Here is a 14008-nt window from a genome sequence, read left to right as displayed (position 1 = left end):
ATCCATTTTCCTACAATTGACAGAGTAGCCCTTGGTTTGAGTCTCTAGCTAGTGCTGACAGGGCACTAAGCAACCTTTATGCACACCAGTACTGTCTCCAGGCTGGAGAATAGTTCCTAAAAGGAGGCCCCTAAGACGTCATTGTAAGAAGCTGTGGGGGTGACCACTAAGTTGCAGTGGAAATCCCAGGATGTTTGAGATGCCAGAACCATGGGACATCTGTGAGGAAAACTTCCAGGTGTGGAGGGGAGTTGCTTCAGAGAGAGGTAATGTCTGTTGTTGGCTGCAGAGCTGGCCAGGAAGGGCTGCATAGGCCTCTGGATCTCAGGTGATTCCTCTACAAGCCCCAGATGCTAGACACAGAAATGCAGGATTTTACCTGCTCCCTGTTGGGTTCCCTCTTGTATGGGTGTGATCATTCCATGCTTTGCCTCCATCCCCTAGCTTTAGAATAGGAATATGTACTATATGCCGTTGTATGTTGGAAATATGTAACTTCTTCACGATGGTCCGGCAGTGGGTGGGGGTGTCACAGTTAAGAGACAGTCTGAGTTTCAGAAGAGATTGCACTTACACTTCTGAACAGTGTTGAGAATGTTAAAGACCCGAGGGGCTTGCGAAGGTAGACTGAATGCATTTTACATTATTAAATAGTCACAGGATGGGATCAAGGAATAGGAGGCTAATATAAAAAGTTGTTGGGTATCAGTTGACCAGGGGTGAGCCTGTGACTATTTATACCAATTGTCAACTTGATAGGATCTAGAATCATTTTGGAGACAAATCTCTGGACATACCTGTGAAGGATTTTCTAAATAAAGCTAATAGAAGTGGGTAGATACACCTAAATGTGTTCCAGGAGTTGCAGTCCTAGGTTGCATAAAAAGGGAAAACATGCCAAGTACTAGCATTCATCTCTCTCTGCCCCCTCACTTCTGATGTAGCATAACCTGCTGCTCACCTTCCCTAGGCCTAATGGACTGTGTTCCCATGAACTACAAAGGTCCAAACAGTCATCTTCCTCATTAAAGATGTCTTGGCAGTATTTTATCAGAGCAATCAGAAAAACAACTAATACAACTTATTTTCAATAAAAAGCACAAGACTAACTTTCTACAAACATTTCAATTCACTTTTGTCCCGTGAAGACTGCACTTCCATATTAAACAGTACCTTTAGGAGATCATGCTCCCCAAAGTTGGACGCATAGCTCCATGTGAGTTTCCTGGTGCCAGTGGGATCTGCCCAGGCAAACAATCGAGTTTCTCTTGGCAGCAATACAAATTCCTCCTGGGACCCACTGAAATGATTGGCAGAGGGAAGATTAGCACACCTTGGCCTTGAGAATCACAAAGGTCTTAGGAACTTGCTTAGTTAATAAAATACAACTCAACCTCCGTGTGTGTGTGTGTGTGTGTGTGTGTGTGTGTGTGTGTGTGTGTGTGTGTGTGTGTGTGATGTGTGGTGTGTGTGTGGTATTGATGATTAAGCTCATGGTTGTACTAGTCAGGCAAGTGCTCTATCACTGAGCTGTATCCCTGGTCCTTTTTGCATGCAGTATTTTCAGACAGGACCTCACCAAGTCATCTCAGCTGGCTTTTAACTTGCAATTTTCTTGCCTTAATCTCCTGAAGAGCTAAAATTACAGACCTGAGTGAGCCATGGGCTTGGTATAAACTATTTTTCACACCCTTAAATAATGACATCATCCAAATGACAACAAAGGGCAAAAACAATAAGATTCCTATCGCCCATGGTATAGATACAGTATCACAACTCACATCACCTTTAACCTTTATTGACCCTACCTCAAACTGGAGATGCATTTACAGGGAGAGGTGCACTTACCATTACCATGTTACAAAAGGAGAGATAATGTCTAATAAATAACTTCATGGTCATTTGTCAGCATTCTGAAATGGCTGTGAAGCCATTTGGCGTAAAGACCCATTTGAACTGACTGAGACCTTTCATACCATCTCTTTTACTCAGGTTCACATGGTACATATAAATTTTGCTGTAGAAACTTAAATGTTTTGGTGAATGAATACCATGTGAAGACTTGCCAGTATATCAGGAATAAATACCACATGCTCCTCATCACCATTGTAAAGTCTGAAGACATCAGGATGTGAAACTCCAATATTTCTCAGAAGAGACCATAGACCAATGACAGCCAAGTCAGTTTCTAATCCTGCCTTTTCTCATACCTCTGTTTATAGGTGAGGACGTCCCACTGTGTATGGTTCATTATCAGGGCAGGTGCAGATCCCTCGTGGTAATCAGAGAAGGTTATGACAGTTGAGTGTTCAGCAGTGTTTATATCCACCAAGATACCTCCATTCTGTCTCAGGGGGAAAAGCACGTTCAATGTACTGACTGAATCTCAATCAGCTATACAAACTGCTTACTTTCTGAAGTTCTTACTGGCTTTTATTCTTACAAACATATGTTGGCATTAGACATGCACACAGAAGGCCTACAAATAATTACCAGATCTCTACAGCACAGCTTATAGAAATATGTTCTAGCAAGTTTTAAAAGTCAGAGACACAGTGTTTTACAATATGAAGACTTACCAAATCTTCTAAGCTCAGTAAAGTGCCATTGTCTTGCCGGTTGTAAAAGAATGGCTTGGAGGATCCTTCATAGCCCACCACTCTCACACAAAGTTTGCCAGACAAATTTTCAGGCCAAAATGGAATGCACTGAAAACACAAATATAATGCCAGTTTTAAACTGTGCTGTGACATAAGATACTGCCTTGTTAAGCACACAGGGTAACCCAGTTTTCAAATCTAAAGCTGGACAAAATGTCATCACAGTTTTTTTAAATACTGACAAGTTAGGTGTAGTGGTATACTCAGAAGCTGAAGCAGGAGGATCCCCAGTTCAAGGCCAGCCTGGGAGACACGAATCTATTAAAAACAAACAAAACACTATTGAAATAACTATGCAACCAAAGTGCATTCATCAGAATGAAACTCTATACATAGTTGTACCAATTACATGATAAGCATACTGATTCTGTGCACTTTCCATAGCACATATTTCAATTTTAGTTATATGGGAAAAACTAGAGAATGACTGCTAGCAATCTAGACAGGGCTACTAATAAATATTACCAATAATTTTCTACTTTCAAACAGGATAAGAAACTCAAGAGCTTATTGATTAAGAATGCCTTCATATCCTGAATCCTTAAAATCTATAGTCTTCATTGCAATTGCTTTTGTGCCTTGCCAAATTCACCAAATTCACTTCGAGAACACACAAAGAAATTTTTCACAGAATTATCTTCTTTACACAAACCAGAAAGCCAAAAGCAGGCATGGAAGAGGCTACCACAGAGCAGGCTCCAAGTCCAGACCCAGGAGCAGATGTCCCTTTAATCTTGTCTCTCCATCCATAAAGGGTGAATCTTAGTTCTTAATCTAACACAGAATGTGGTTCTATTATAGAACGCCCAATAAATTCTGTTTCTGAATCAATATACTACCATGGCAAACTCACACCAACAAAAAGAAGACAAGCAATTTTACACAGCACACTGGTTCTGTACACTTTCCATAGCACATGGTTTAATTTTAGCTATATGGGAAAAACTAGAGAATGACTGCTAGCAATCTAGACAGGGCTACTAGTAAATATTACCAATAATTTTCTACTTTCAAACAGGATAAAATAAAGATCTTCCGAAGCTGCTGCCGTACTTAACACAAATATGTATGAGATGGTGTAATAAAGTATCTATGCAATTCACATTTCCATGTCCCTGTACATTTTAGGACTCAGTCACATCTTAGGGAAATTTACCTCTGAAGAAGCGACATAGTGCCATTTGTTGGTCGGTATGGAGCCATCAGAGGCAATCTCTCCAATTTCCAGCTCTAAGGAGGACTTGTTTGCAATGGTACAGAAGGGAGTCAGAGTAACTATTCGTGAGAGGTTGAAACTGCTCATTTTGATGCTAACCCCGACCTGAGGGAAGGAAACAAGTTAGCTCATTCTCACTCTCTTTATTCAGTGTCAGAAATGAAGACATATGTCACACACATGTAACTAAAAATACCTAAAGTAGGAATTCTTAAATAAAGTAATGAATAAGAGCTGTATTATTCTACCACCGTCTCTCACAGTAAGGTCTTTTATATTAATTATATCAGCTTTACCAGACATCAACTGCAGAAAACAGATCACTAATTCAAAGACAACTTGTAATGACAGACTTACTGTCTAGTGTTTTATTTTACTTATTAATAATAATCCAAATGTTATTTTTTATAACCAGTGGGCTCAAATTTTATTGTTTTGTCTGTTACCAATAAAGTTAGAATTCTGAAGCAGTAGTAAACAAGTCATGTGGCACCACACTACTCAAATTTTCAAAGGAGTTACACTTAAGATTTAAGAAATAATTGACAGGCTATTTGGAAGGAAGATTTTATTATATCCTGAATATTAACCAAGTTGCCCACTCCAATGGATTCAACTTCCTGCTTAGATTTTGACAAATTGAAATTCTGCTCTGATACAGTAATCATAGAAAATCTGCAGACAGTCATCCACAGAATAATTTGATTTGTGATTTCTGTACACTTTAGAAGCCAGCTTGAATACTGAAGTGCAGAAAAGTAAATGAAGCCAAGGGTAATAAAGCAGACGCTCTTACCAGGTATTCCATATTGGGGGCAGGGCACTTCACACACCCGTAACTTCCCACGGTATCCAATGAGAAACCATTGGACCATGCACTAGTTGAAATTTTTAACTGTACCTACACCAGAGAACACATAACATCATATAAGAAACTTAAAAGATGATATTAATTTTACTTCATAGAAAAAAATCACTAAACTTCTGGAAATTTCTTCACTACCTTGAAACACAAAAAAAATATGATCACAACCATATGGAATGGTTCCAGACTACCAAAGAGCAGAATATCTCTGACCTTCGCACTCACCATGAATATAATGAATTTAAACATGTTATGTTGTTTTTAAAAAGGATCACAATACTAAATACTCCAATGCTATATTTATGACAGAGATAAAAAAAAAATCCCCAAAAGTGTTAGCAAATAAAAGAGAACTTTCACATCACTCAGCAGGTAATAAAAGACAGACACTGTGAAAGATTAGAGCAGGACATGGCGGTCTTCCTCAGTGAGCACTGAACTCCACCCAGATAAAAGCAAGCACATGCTATCGATTATGACACCACCCACAACACAGTGGGCAAGAGGACAGTGGATCCCGGCTGGCTCTGGCATTTAGAGAGAAGTCCTCCAGAGAGACTGACCTGTGCCTCTGCAGTTAAGCTCACCCCTCTGCACCACCAAGACCACAAAAAACATGAGGTCAACCAGAAGTCACACAAAGGGGCAATTCTAATGTCATGTGTTGATCCAAACCCTGAACATTCATCCCCAGACAACAGCATCACCTGGGATTCTGTTATAGATATAGATGCTCAGGCTCTGTCAAGAAAGACTTTTTACTACAGTAAGCCCAGGGACAGGACTCAGCAAACAATTCTAAAGCCATTTGGGTGACAATGCTGTACACTGAAGTCTGAGAGCCAAGACTCCAAGTAACATGACTCGGATATAGAATGTCACCGTAAACAGAAAATCTTCAATACATCAGTGATGAGCACAGTATCTAAGGATGAACAGCAGATAAGACAAGATGGGGGAGTGGGGGGTGGTAGAGTAGAAGAGATCAGCAATCTGTGTGGAAGGCACAGCATACATAAAAGCCTAGGGGTGAGCGCTGACCATACTTGGACAATGGGTTAGGAGCACAGGAAGGCCCAACTGCCAACTGGTACAGGCCAATCCAACTGCTCTGAGTTTCACATGCCACATCAGCACTGCAACAGTGAATACAATAAAGCTATTCCACCTGACGGGACTTGAGTAACAGCAATGATCCTACAGCCCCCGAAGAATGGGGAGCCCTGCTTCAGCTGATTACCGCTGCAAGTTCCTAACATCCAGCTGGGCTCTGCAGTCTTTAGAGTCTCCATGAACTTAATTTATACCAAGGGCACCGCACACACAACCAAACATGCTTTGAGATTCCCGTCTCTAGATTTAGTAGCTTTCCGACTAACTTTCTAGAGCATACCTTATTTTTACTAAAAATGTTCTTCTTCTTGAAAGAGAATAAAATAATGTCCCTGAAATCGGCCGGATGTTTCACATGTATCTCCTCAGAGCAATACTGGAGAACCCGAGAAGTTTTGTTGATCAGCCAATAGGGACTAAAGACAGACAGCTCCATCCGACAGCCAACTCGTCTGACATGTACTGACAAGTCAACTGTCATGACTTCGGCGGTGTCTGAGGAAAAGCACACGAGGAAGAACTCGGGAAGGGTGTCGGCAATGCGGAAGTGTCCGTTCCAGTTCTTGCCCAGGTATTTCACCAGGACTAACTCCATGATCTCGCCACTGATTCGTGAGTGGAGTACATCGGCAGCGCTGCCTTCTGCCAGCTCATGGGTTTCTGCAGTTCCCTAAAAGCGATCACATAAAACCAGCTTCCTTAACACCAAAATCCGTATTTTATACAGTACTAAATATCCTGACCACCAAGCCTAACCTCGCTTCTATGTTAGAAATTCCCAGCAATTACTAAGGACTCCAAAGGAAACCCTGTGTCACAGCCGCAGTCAGCGCCTTCTGACTACTGGTACGGAAACCACCCTAAGCTTTGAGGAAAACCTGTATCTATACCAAGAATCAAAGGCTGGATCTGGGGCCCCAACTGTTCCATTAGAGCTGGGTCAGAAAATGAGCCACTTCCCCGAATGTGCATCTGTTTCATCTTTATCCCCATAGCATGGATCGTGGCTGCTGTGTGTACAGAACCAGGAAAGTCATACCGAGCAAGGTAGAACTGCTTTAAAAATTAATGATGGGGCTGGGGAGATGGTTCAGAAATTAAGAAATGCACTGCTCTTTCAGTGGACCTGAGTTCAGCTCCCAGCACCCACATCCAGCGGCTTACAACCACCTATAACTCCCAACTCCAAGAAATCAGGCCTTCCTCTAGACTGCCTGGACACTGCACTCACACATGTACACATACACACTTAAAAACAAAAGATAAGTATTTTAAAAATAGAAATCAGGCTCCCTTACTGCAGTCTTCTTTTGTACAGATGCTATTTGGTTCTTTTAATTAACTCTTGTCTCCATAACTCAGGAAGGGAATCTTTGACAAAGAAAAGGAGTCATTTAGGTTCCAGATGCTTCCTAAGGCTGTTGAATTTTAAGACATCATAGAATGTACAAATTTAATCATATTCATAATATCCCGTGTATCAGCATAAACTTTAAGGTAAAAATAAGGATGAAATATTTCCATTTGCATCTTTCTCTCCTTTAGGTAATATGACTTAACATAATGAAGAGACCTTTAATTTACAACAAACACAGCAAAAAAAAAGAAGCAGGAATTGGGAAGCTGAACTGCCTAGGTTTACATCCCAGCTTCACCACTGTCCAGCAGTAGGACCTTGGATCAGTCATTGATCCCTCTGTGACTCAGGAAAAGGGCCAAAAGGTCTGTACCCACTACAGAGGCCACTGTGAGGACTGAGCGTTGCTAATACACAGAAAGCACATAGTAGAAGGCCTAAGCAGCAAAGCTGCGCCAGACTAGCTATAATAAATGCAACTTAAAAACATGAAACACTGCCTCAAAGTGGCACATGAAACAGAATGAGAATTTACTTTGTACAATAATAGTATAAGAGCAAAAGTACATGAAGCATACCTCAAGCAAGTATCTTAGCGAATACGGGAGAAGGTTCCGCAAGGTGAGAGGAGGGTAAAGGTGGATAACATAGGCTGGGTCCCAGTCTTCCCCGTGGGCACCGATGTAGCTCAGCTCATCAGGCAGGGCGACCGTGTTCACGATGAGAGGTAAGAAGTTGACCTCCACTGCAGGGCACTGCAGCATACACCTGACCTCCGTGCTACGATGAAGCTCTTCCTTCCAGGAAATGTACGTGGTGGACTGTGTGTACTGCTGCTCTAGGCTGCCTGCCGGCTGAAGGTACAGCTGACATCTGCAGAGGGTTCCACAGAAGGTAAAGAGAAGAACCTCAGGTTCTTCACGGTAACTCGATAAGGTGGGCACTGATATCCTTACAAATGCAGAAGCCACTGCTAAGGAAGTTCAGAACATGCCCAAAGCGACAGAGCTGCCCCACAGAGGAAGGACAACTTAAAATATTTTCATTTTGACTATAAAAGCAAGCTAATAAAATATATAATCTTAAAATATTATAAAGCATCAAATATCTGATGAAGACTTTATATTGTAAATTCAATAATCACATGTATATTTCTGCTCAAAAGAATAAACTCTTATGTGACCTAAAAATGGCTGTTGCATGGCTAGGACAGTAAAAATCTGAGGCTGCTCTCGCTAAAATATATAGATCCTATTCATAAAGCTAAGGATATACAAATTTGTTTTCTTTTATAACATTTGTTTATTTTTCTACAACCCACATTAATTGTACAAATCAGCAGGTTTTGCTATGCTATTTCCACACGCCCTATGCTAACTGTGTACACTCACCCTTCTGCACTCCACCCCAACACCCCCAAGATCCTAAATTTTCCTCAGCAGTGCTGCCCATTCATCCCCAGCTCTGATGATCACCATCCTATTTGGAAGCTTAATACATGCACAGATGTGCGCACCTGTAAGAATCCAAAGGGACATGGAACTCCTCCTCAGGTCTGGCTATTCCAATGCGCTCCAACAGCTTAACATTCTTGACAAATTTGTAGATGATAAATGCTATCGAGAAGTGGTTCTTAATCTGTTGGAATGGACATATAAATGTTTTTTAAAAGTGATACATAAGTTAAAAAGAAAGCATCCGCAATGCACAGATTTACTATAGATCTAAAAAGCTTCAACGCAATATTGAAAGGTATTTCCATGGGCTAACAACAATATTTATGTCTTTAAGTATTACATGTAAACACTAAACTTAATGTTGAAGTGACAGTTGCAAGTCGACATTGCCACACCATACATCTACATAGTACATGTACATTGTTAGTCTTTGCCACCATTAAGGATGCACCACCCTTGAAGATTTCAGCCATGCTTTCTCCATTACAACCTCCCATTAACACACCATGGGACACAGAAGTGAGCAAAGCCATGGAGCTCCTTTCCTGACTGCCCTGTGGTGAGAGTTGCATCTAACAATGACCTAAGAAGTAACAGGGTCCAAACGGTAAATTAGTTCCAATCTGCATGTATGCATTAGGCAGGGAGAAATGTTCTTTACATTGAGACATACGTTAAGCCTGCAGTAATGCTGGAAAGACTAAAAGGTTTGGTATAATCCTAAAAGTAGAAAGGAAAATGTTTATACAGATTAAAATGCCTCTCTTTTTTATATGAGAGTAGGGCATTCCAAACACCTCACACACATCTGAAAAATACAATCTCAAGTGTTGGTATACTAAGAGAACAGAAGGCTATCCTATTTGATAATCAACTATAATCACAGTATCTCAGTTCCAAATTCCTAAAAGAACCTAACAAAGTTTAGATGTGTAAGTGTTCCAAATCTCTAAAGGAACACAAAGTTGCTTATGGGTTTGTGGGCAGTAAATAAATAAAACTGCTTTTCAAGCCATTTAAAATAAAGCATAGTAAAAGACCAGGTAGGAGCAGAGGCTGCTTCACTTAGCCATTCATTTATAAATCATCAGACGTGCTCAGGAAGTTTTACTGCACCTGTCAAGCCCAGCTAAATGAGTGAATTCTGCGTGGCACATCCAAAGGGACACAGGCTGTCATAGGCTTACCTGCAGAGGCGATCGGAGAGTGATGACCTTATTCCCTTCTGCTGCATCAATCTGCACCAACACAGAATCAGAACGGCTGGCACCAGGATTCCGTACATTATACAACCGCCGGCCAGGCCTGGCAACAGGGACACTGCCCACTTCTGTATAGCCATGTGGTACTAAATCAGAGCACAGGGGAAGAAAATTAAAAATATTCATGTTTTAATAATAACCAATCCTGGACCTAGAGGGATGGCTCAGAAGTTAAAGTACTTGTTGCCCTTGCAGAGGACCTGCATTCAATTCCCAGCACCCATATGACACATCACAACCATCTGTAATACCAGTTCTAGGAGATCTGCAGTCTCCTTCTGGCCTCCAAGGGCACCAGGCACGTACATGGTACGCAGACATACATGTAATCAAAACACCCATAAAATAAATAACTTAAGCAAAATATAACATCATGATAATAACAAGGGTATGCTTGCTCATCATTAGAAAATTTTTCTAAGATTCTGAGATTAAAAAAGATAAACTAATAATATAAAATTGTTGCTACACAAATAAATATACTAAAAACAAATAAAATCCAAACTAATTTTTTTATTCTCTCAACTAGGTAACAATCCCCTTGTCTTTGTAATGGTTTCATTACCATCAATATTCTAGATTTCTGACTATGACCACTTTTCTCCCTTAACTGAATGCTTATCCTTTTTGAAACATAATACTTATTATTTAGGGCATAGTAATAATCAAGTTTTATAGGATACTCATTAATTAAGGTCAATTTTATGTTTAGGAGAAACCCAGAGATGAATTATTGCAATCTCTGACAAATGTCTCACAGGATATCCTCAGCAAAATTGAATTGGATGATTTATCAAAACTTAGCTGCCATAATTCCTGCGATGCTCTGAAAACACAGAAAACGCAGCATACCGAAGGTCAGCGTGAAGAAGGAACTCTCCTGCCGGCTCAGAATCGACAGCTTTCCTTGACACAAAGGTTCTGGGCTGGCATATTCCAGCTCCAAATGCTGACCAGCATCCACATCATAAATGTCACTCTTTTCCAGGGAACCCATCATCCTGAGGTTACAATTGGGCTGCACCTTCATGGGAACACCTAGGGCATTTTTGACTGTAAAAGGAGCCCTGTCTTTTAGAGAGTAGTCAAAAGTAGAAGCAGCTCCCTCCGAGAAACCCTGCAAAGGAATGCAGCATGGTGAAACCCCAGAAGTATACTTCTTACAAGCATTTTACCATGACGACATGTTTTCTGAAATTTATTTTGATAATAACAAAAAAAAATCCATACATGCTTCATTCTAAGATCCTACATGAAATGTTCCAAATCAGAACCACACATACTTTTGCTAAATTGTTGAAAACATTAAGACAGCTTTTGGATATTGTGATATTCATCGTAGCTTCTGAAGAAACATGAACTGCCATTTGTGGCTCAGGAATAAAATCATCTCCTGGCATCAAACTTTTATCCTGGATCGGGTTCTTCTTCACCTAGGAAGATAAACACCACACTTAAGTTGTCAGTCAAGTAACCAACGGTAGCTCTCTTAAAAGCTCAACATTGAGGGATTCAGCTGAACTGGTTAGTATACACTATGGCTCCTCAAGAACTCATATTCACTCATACACAGCATCCCTGTGATTCTGAGAAGATCAGCAGCACTTAGGCCATGGACAAGGAAATGCTCAACATGATGCTGAGAAGGAAGCATGAGGACTCTTTGCACTGTCAAGCAAGCTAGCTCCTCAGCATGTGTGATGGGTTCTAACTTCCTCAGCAAATGAGGGTGACTCCAAAGTCTGATTCTGGCTAGAGGTGTCATCTGGAAGTAAGATGGTTTTTTTCCTACTACTTTTTTGGTAAGTAATATAAATATGGTAAGTTTTTGGATTAAATTTATTGCAAGTAACATTCACATTTTCACTCAAATAGCATTTCAAAACCTTTGTTAAATATTCTCTTTCAGTCTCATTGTGCCAAAGAGATGTAGACCAGATACTGTCTCTGCTTTAGGAGGAGTAGGGATACAAGGTAAGTGAGTGGTCATCTCTAAAAAAGAATTTGCTATTGCAGTTTCTATATGTGAGACCCCTCCATCAGTGACCACAGCAAGGCAAGTGGTGATGGTCTGTTAATAGCACACATCTCATATTCCTGCATATCTAGAAAATCGTATGTTGACATCAAGGAATCTGAAATACTAAGGAATGTCAAAACCAGAGAGTTTATAATAATATTAATTCTCAATTTGGAGGGAGCACTCATCCCTAAAACTCACTGGAAAATTAAAAAGGTTCCATTCATGAGTTTTATCTACCAATATGGAGTATATTAGAAATGAAAACTGAGAACACTTTTAATAGTTAAAACTAAAAATTATGTTTCAACATTTTAATGGAAAAACCATCTTAAAATGTAAAGATGAAGTGAGGCTTTGACAAGTGTCTTGAATGCCTGTAGTAAGAGATGGATTCTCATTTCTGCTACACATTCAGCCTGCCGAACTTCCATAGTCAGTCTCTCAAAAGCTGTACAATCATGAGAAACAGGAATAACAATTATATATGATTGCATTATTACTGAGAAAGGAGTTATCACCTCAAGAACTTTTTAAGGGGTTTCACAGGCCCTGGACCAAATCTGGAAATCACTGAACTAAAACCTACTAAGGACAATGCCTGGCATCATGCTGTGAAAAGCACCAGCTTCCTTACATTAAGCTTTAAGCTCCATGGTATTTTCCCCTCCACTCTTTCAATCAGTGGCTCCCAGACAGCATGGATTTCGTTATAATAGTGAACCTGAAAAGGTAAGGTGCAGAGTTTCAATTACTTGGTTGTTCAACATTAATCATATAATTACATAATCAGTAGAAAAAGTATATTAAGCTACTGTTTTATATCAAAAACCATTTTAAAACCCTACCTAAAGAGACGCATACAAAATACAATATAGTTCCCCCTTTCTAATGCTCTACTGTCATAAATTACTTAGCAAGAGATTTGTTAAGAATAATTATCACATGTAATTCTACACCATCACATTAAACATTAGACTATGCTATCTGTTCCCATGGAGACTTGCTACAGTCATACATCGTACTTCTGCAATGGTACTTTATAGCTATGCTCTGGAGGTGCCAATGTGGCCATACCTCTAGTGTCATGTCAGCAGAAGCAGCCATTAGAGAAGTCCAGTTTTTAACATTTCCAGAAAACTTAGACTCTGCCAATAACAGAGGCACGGTGCGATGGCCAAGGCCACATTCTAAGGTGACTTGAACTGACTCCACAGCAACCACACAGTTTTCCTCTATTGGTGGATGTTCAAAGTCTCTGAAATTTTCTGTTACTTCTGTTGCCATGTCAACACCAAGAAACCAAGAGTTATAATCAGTAATAGATTTGACGCCCCAGAGATTGTCCATCTCCTTGGTAGTGTCTTTTGATTCATCTTCTTTGGCCTTTGGAGACATAGCTGCCAAGATTGTCATCACAGTATTAAGGATTATAGGTGAAATCTTTAAAAAGGAAAGCAGAAAAATATTTAGAATAGATTCCTTCCCAAATGAGAATTAAAATACATGACTTCAAAAGTTAAAATTAAATAACTTAAATTTAAATATATTAAGTTGTGAACACAGGAACCTTTAGCCAAAGATATGTTTGAGAGGCACCAACCTTAATTACAAACTCCTTCACCATGATATTTATGTTTTGTTTTCCTGAAGCCCATGTGCACTTTTCCATAAATAAAGAGCAGGGTTGTAACACCTAGAAACAGAAAAGTGTAAGTCACATTTCCACAGTAATGGATCCATTGTGTATCATACCTTGTAAGAACTGGCCCAGCTTTACTACAAGCAAAGGCACATTAGTTGAGGCTCTTGGTGTCCCTCCTACACCAGAGCAAAACTGGCACAGTTCAAGGACTCCTAAGTAGTTCTGAAAAGGACCTTAATACCAAATCCAAAAAAGAAGGAATGGGGATGTGGGTTTAATATCCCAAAATATTCCCTTCTTGCTAAAACACCTTTTAAATGATGCGCTGCATAAAATGTACCTTTGAGGTAACTATAAAAATGAGCTAACATCTAGGGTGCAGTGAGCACGTGACACTTCATGAGGACTAACGG

At 40.0% G+C, this 14008-nt stretch overlaps 1 protein-coding gene across 3 annotated transcripts in view; it reads right to left on the bottom strand.

Annotated features, from left to right (window-relative positions):
- Nucleotides 1-14008, bottom strand: part of Vps13c (vacuolar protein sorting 13 homolog C) — a 146174-nt gene that overhangs the window by 32732 nt on the left and 99434 nt on the right. For all 3 annotated transcript variants that reach the window (XM_005075600.3, XM_013117405.2, XM_013117407.3), the window contains 14 exons: nt 13554-13646; nt 13028-13393; nt 12588-12674; nt 11214-11363; nt 10783-11047; nt 9856-10016; nt 8728-8849; nt 7790-8084; nt 6135-6524; nt 4673-4777; nt 3817-3981; nt 2580-2708; nt 2211-2344; nt 1174-1300 (listed from right to left, as the gene is read on the bottom strand). In XM_005075600.3, the coding sequence (XP_005075657.1) occupies nt 1174-1300; nt 2211-2344; nt 2580-2708; nt 3817-3981; nt 4673-4777; nt 6135-6524; nt 7790-8084; nt 8728-8849; nt 9856-10016; nt 10783-11047; nt 11214-11363; nt 12588-12674; nt 13028-13393; nt 13554-13646 (2589 nt within the window). The remainder of the gene's footprint in view (nt 1-1173; nt 1301-2210; nt 2345-2579; nt 2709-3816; nt 3982-4672; nt 4778-6134; nt 6525-7789; nt 8085-8727; nt 8850-9855; nt 10017-10782; nt 11048-11213; nt 11364-12587; nt 12675-13027; nt 13394-13553; nt 13647-14008) is intronic.

Source organism: Mesocricetus auratus, unplaced genomic scaffold (genome assembly GCF_017639785.1).
Source record: "Mesocricetus auratus isolate SY011 unplaced genomic scaffold, BCM_Maur_2.0 Super-Scaffold_100691, whole genome shotgun sequence".
In the NCBI taxonomy this organism is placed as follows: Eukaryota; Metazoa; Chordata; class Mammalia; order Rodentia; family Cricetidae; genus Mesocricetus; species Mesocricetus auratus.
This window is presented reverse-complemented; position numbering and strand designations above follow the sequence as displayed.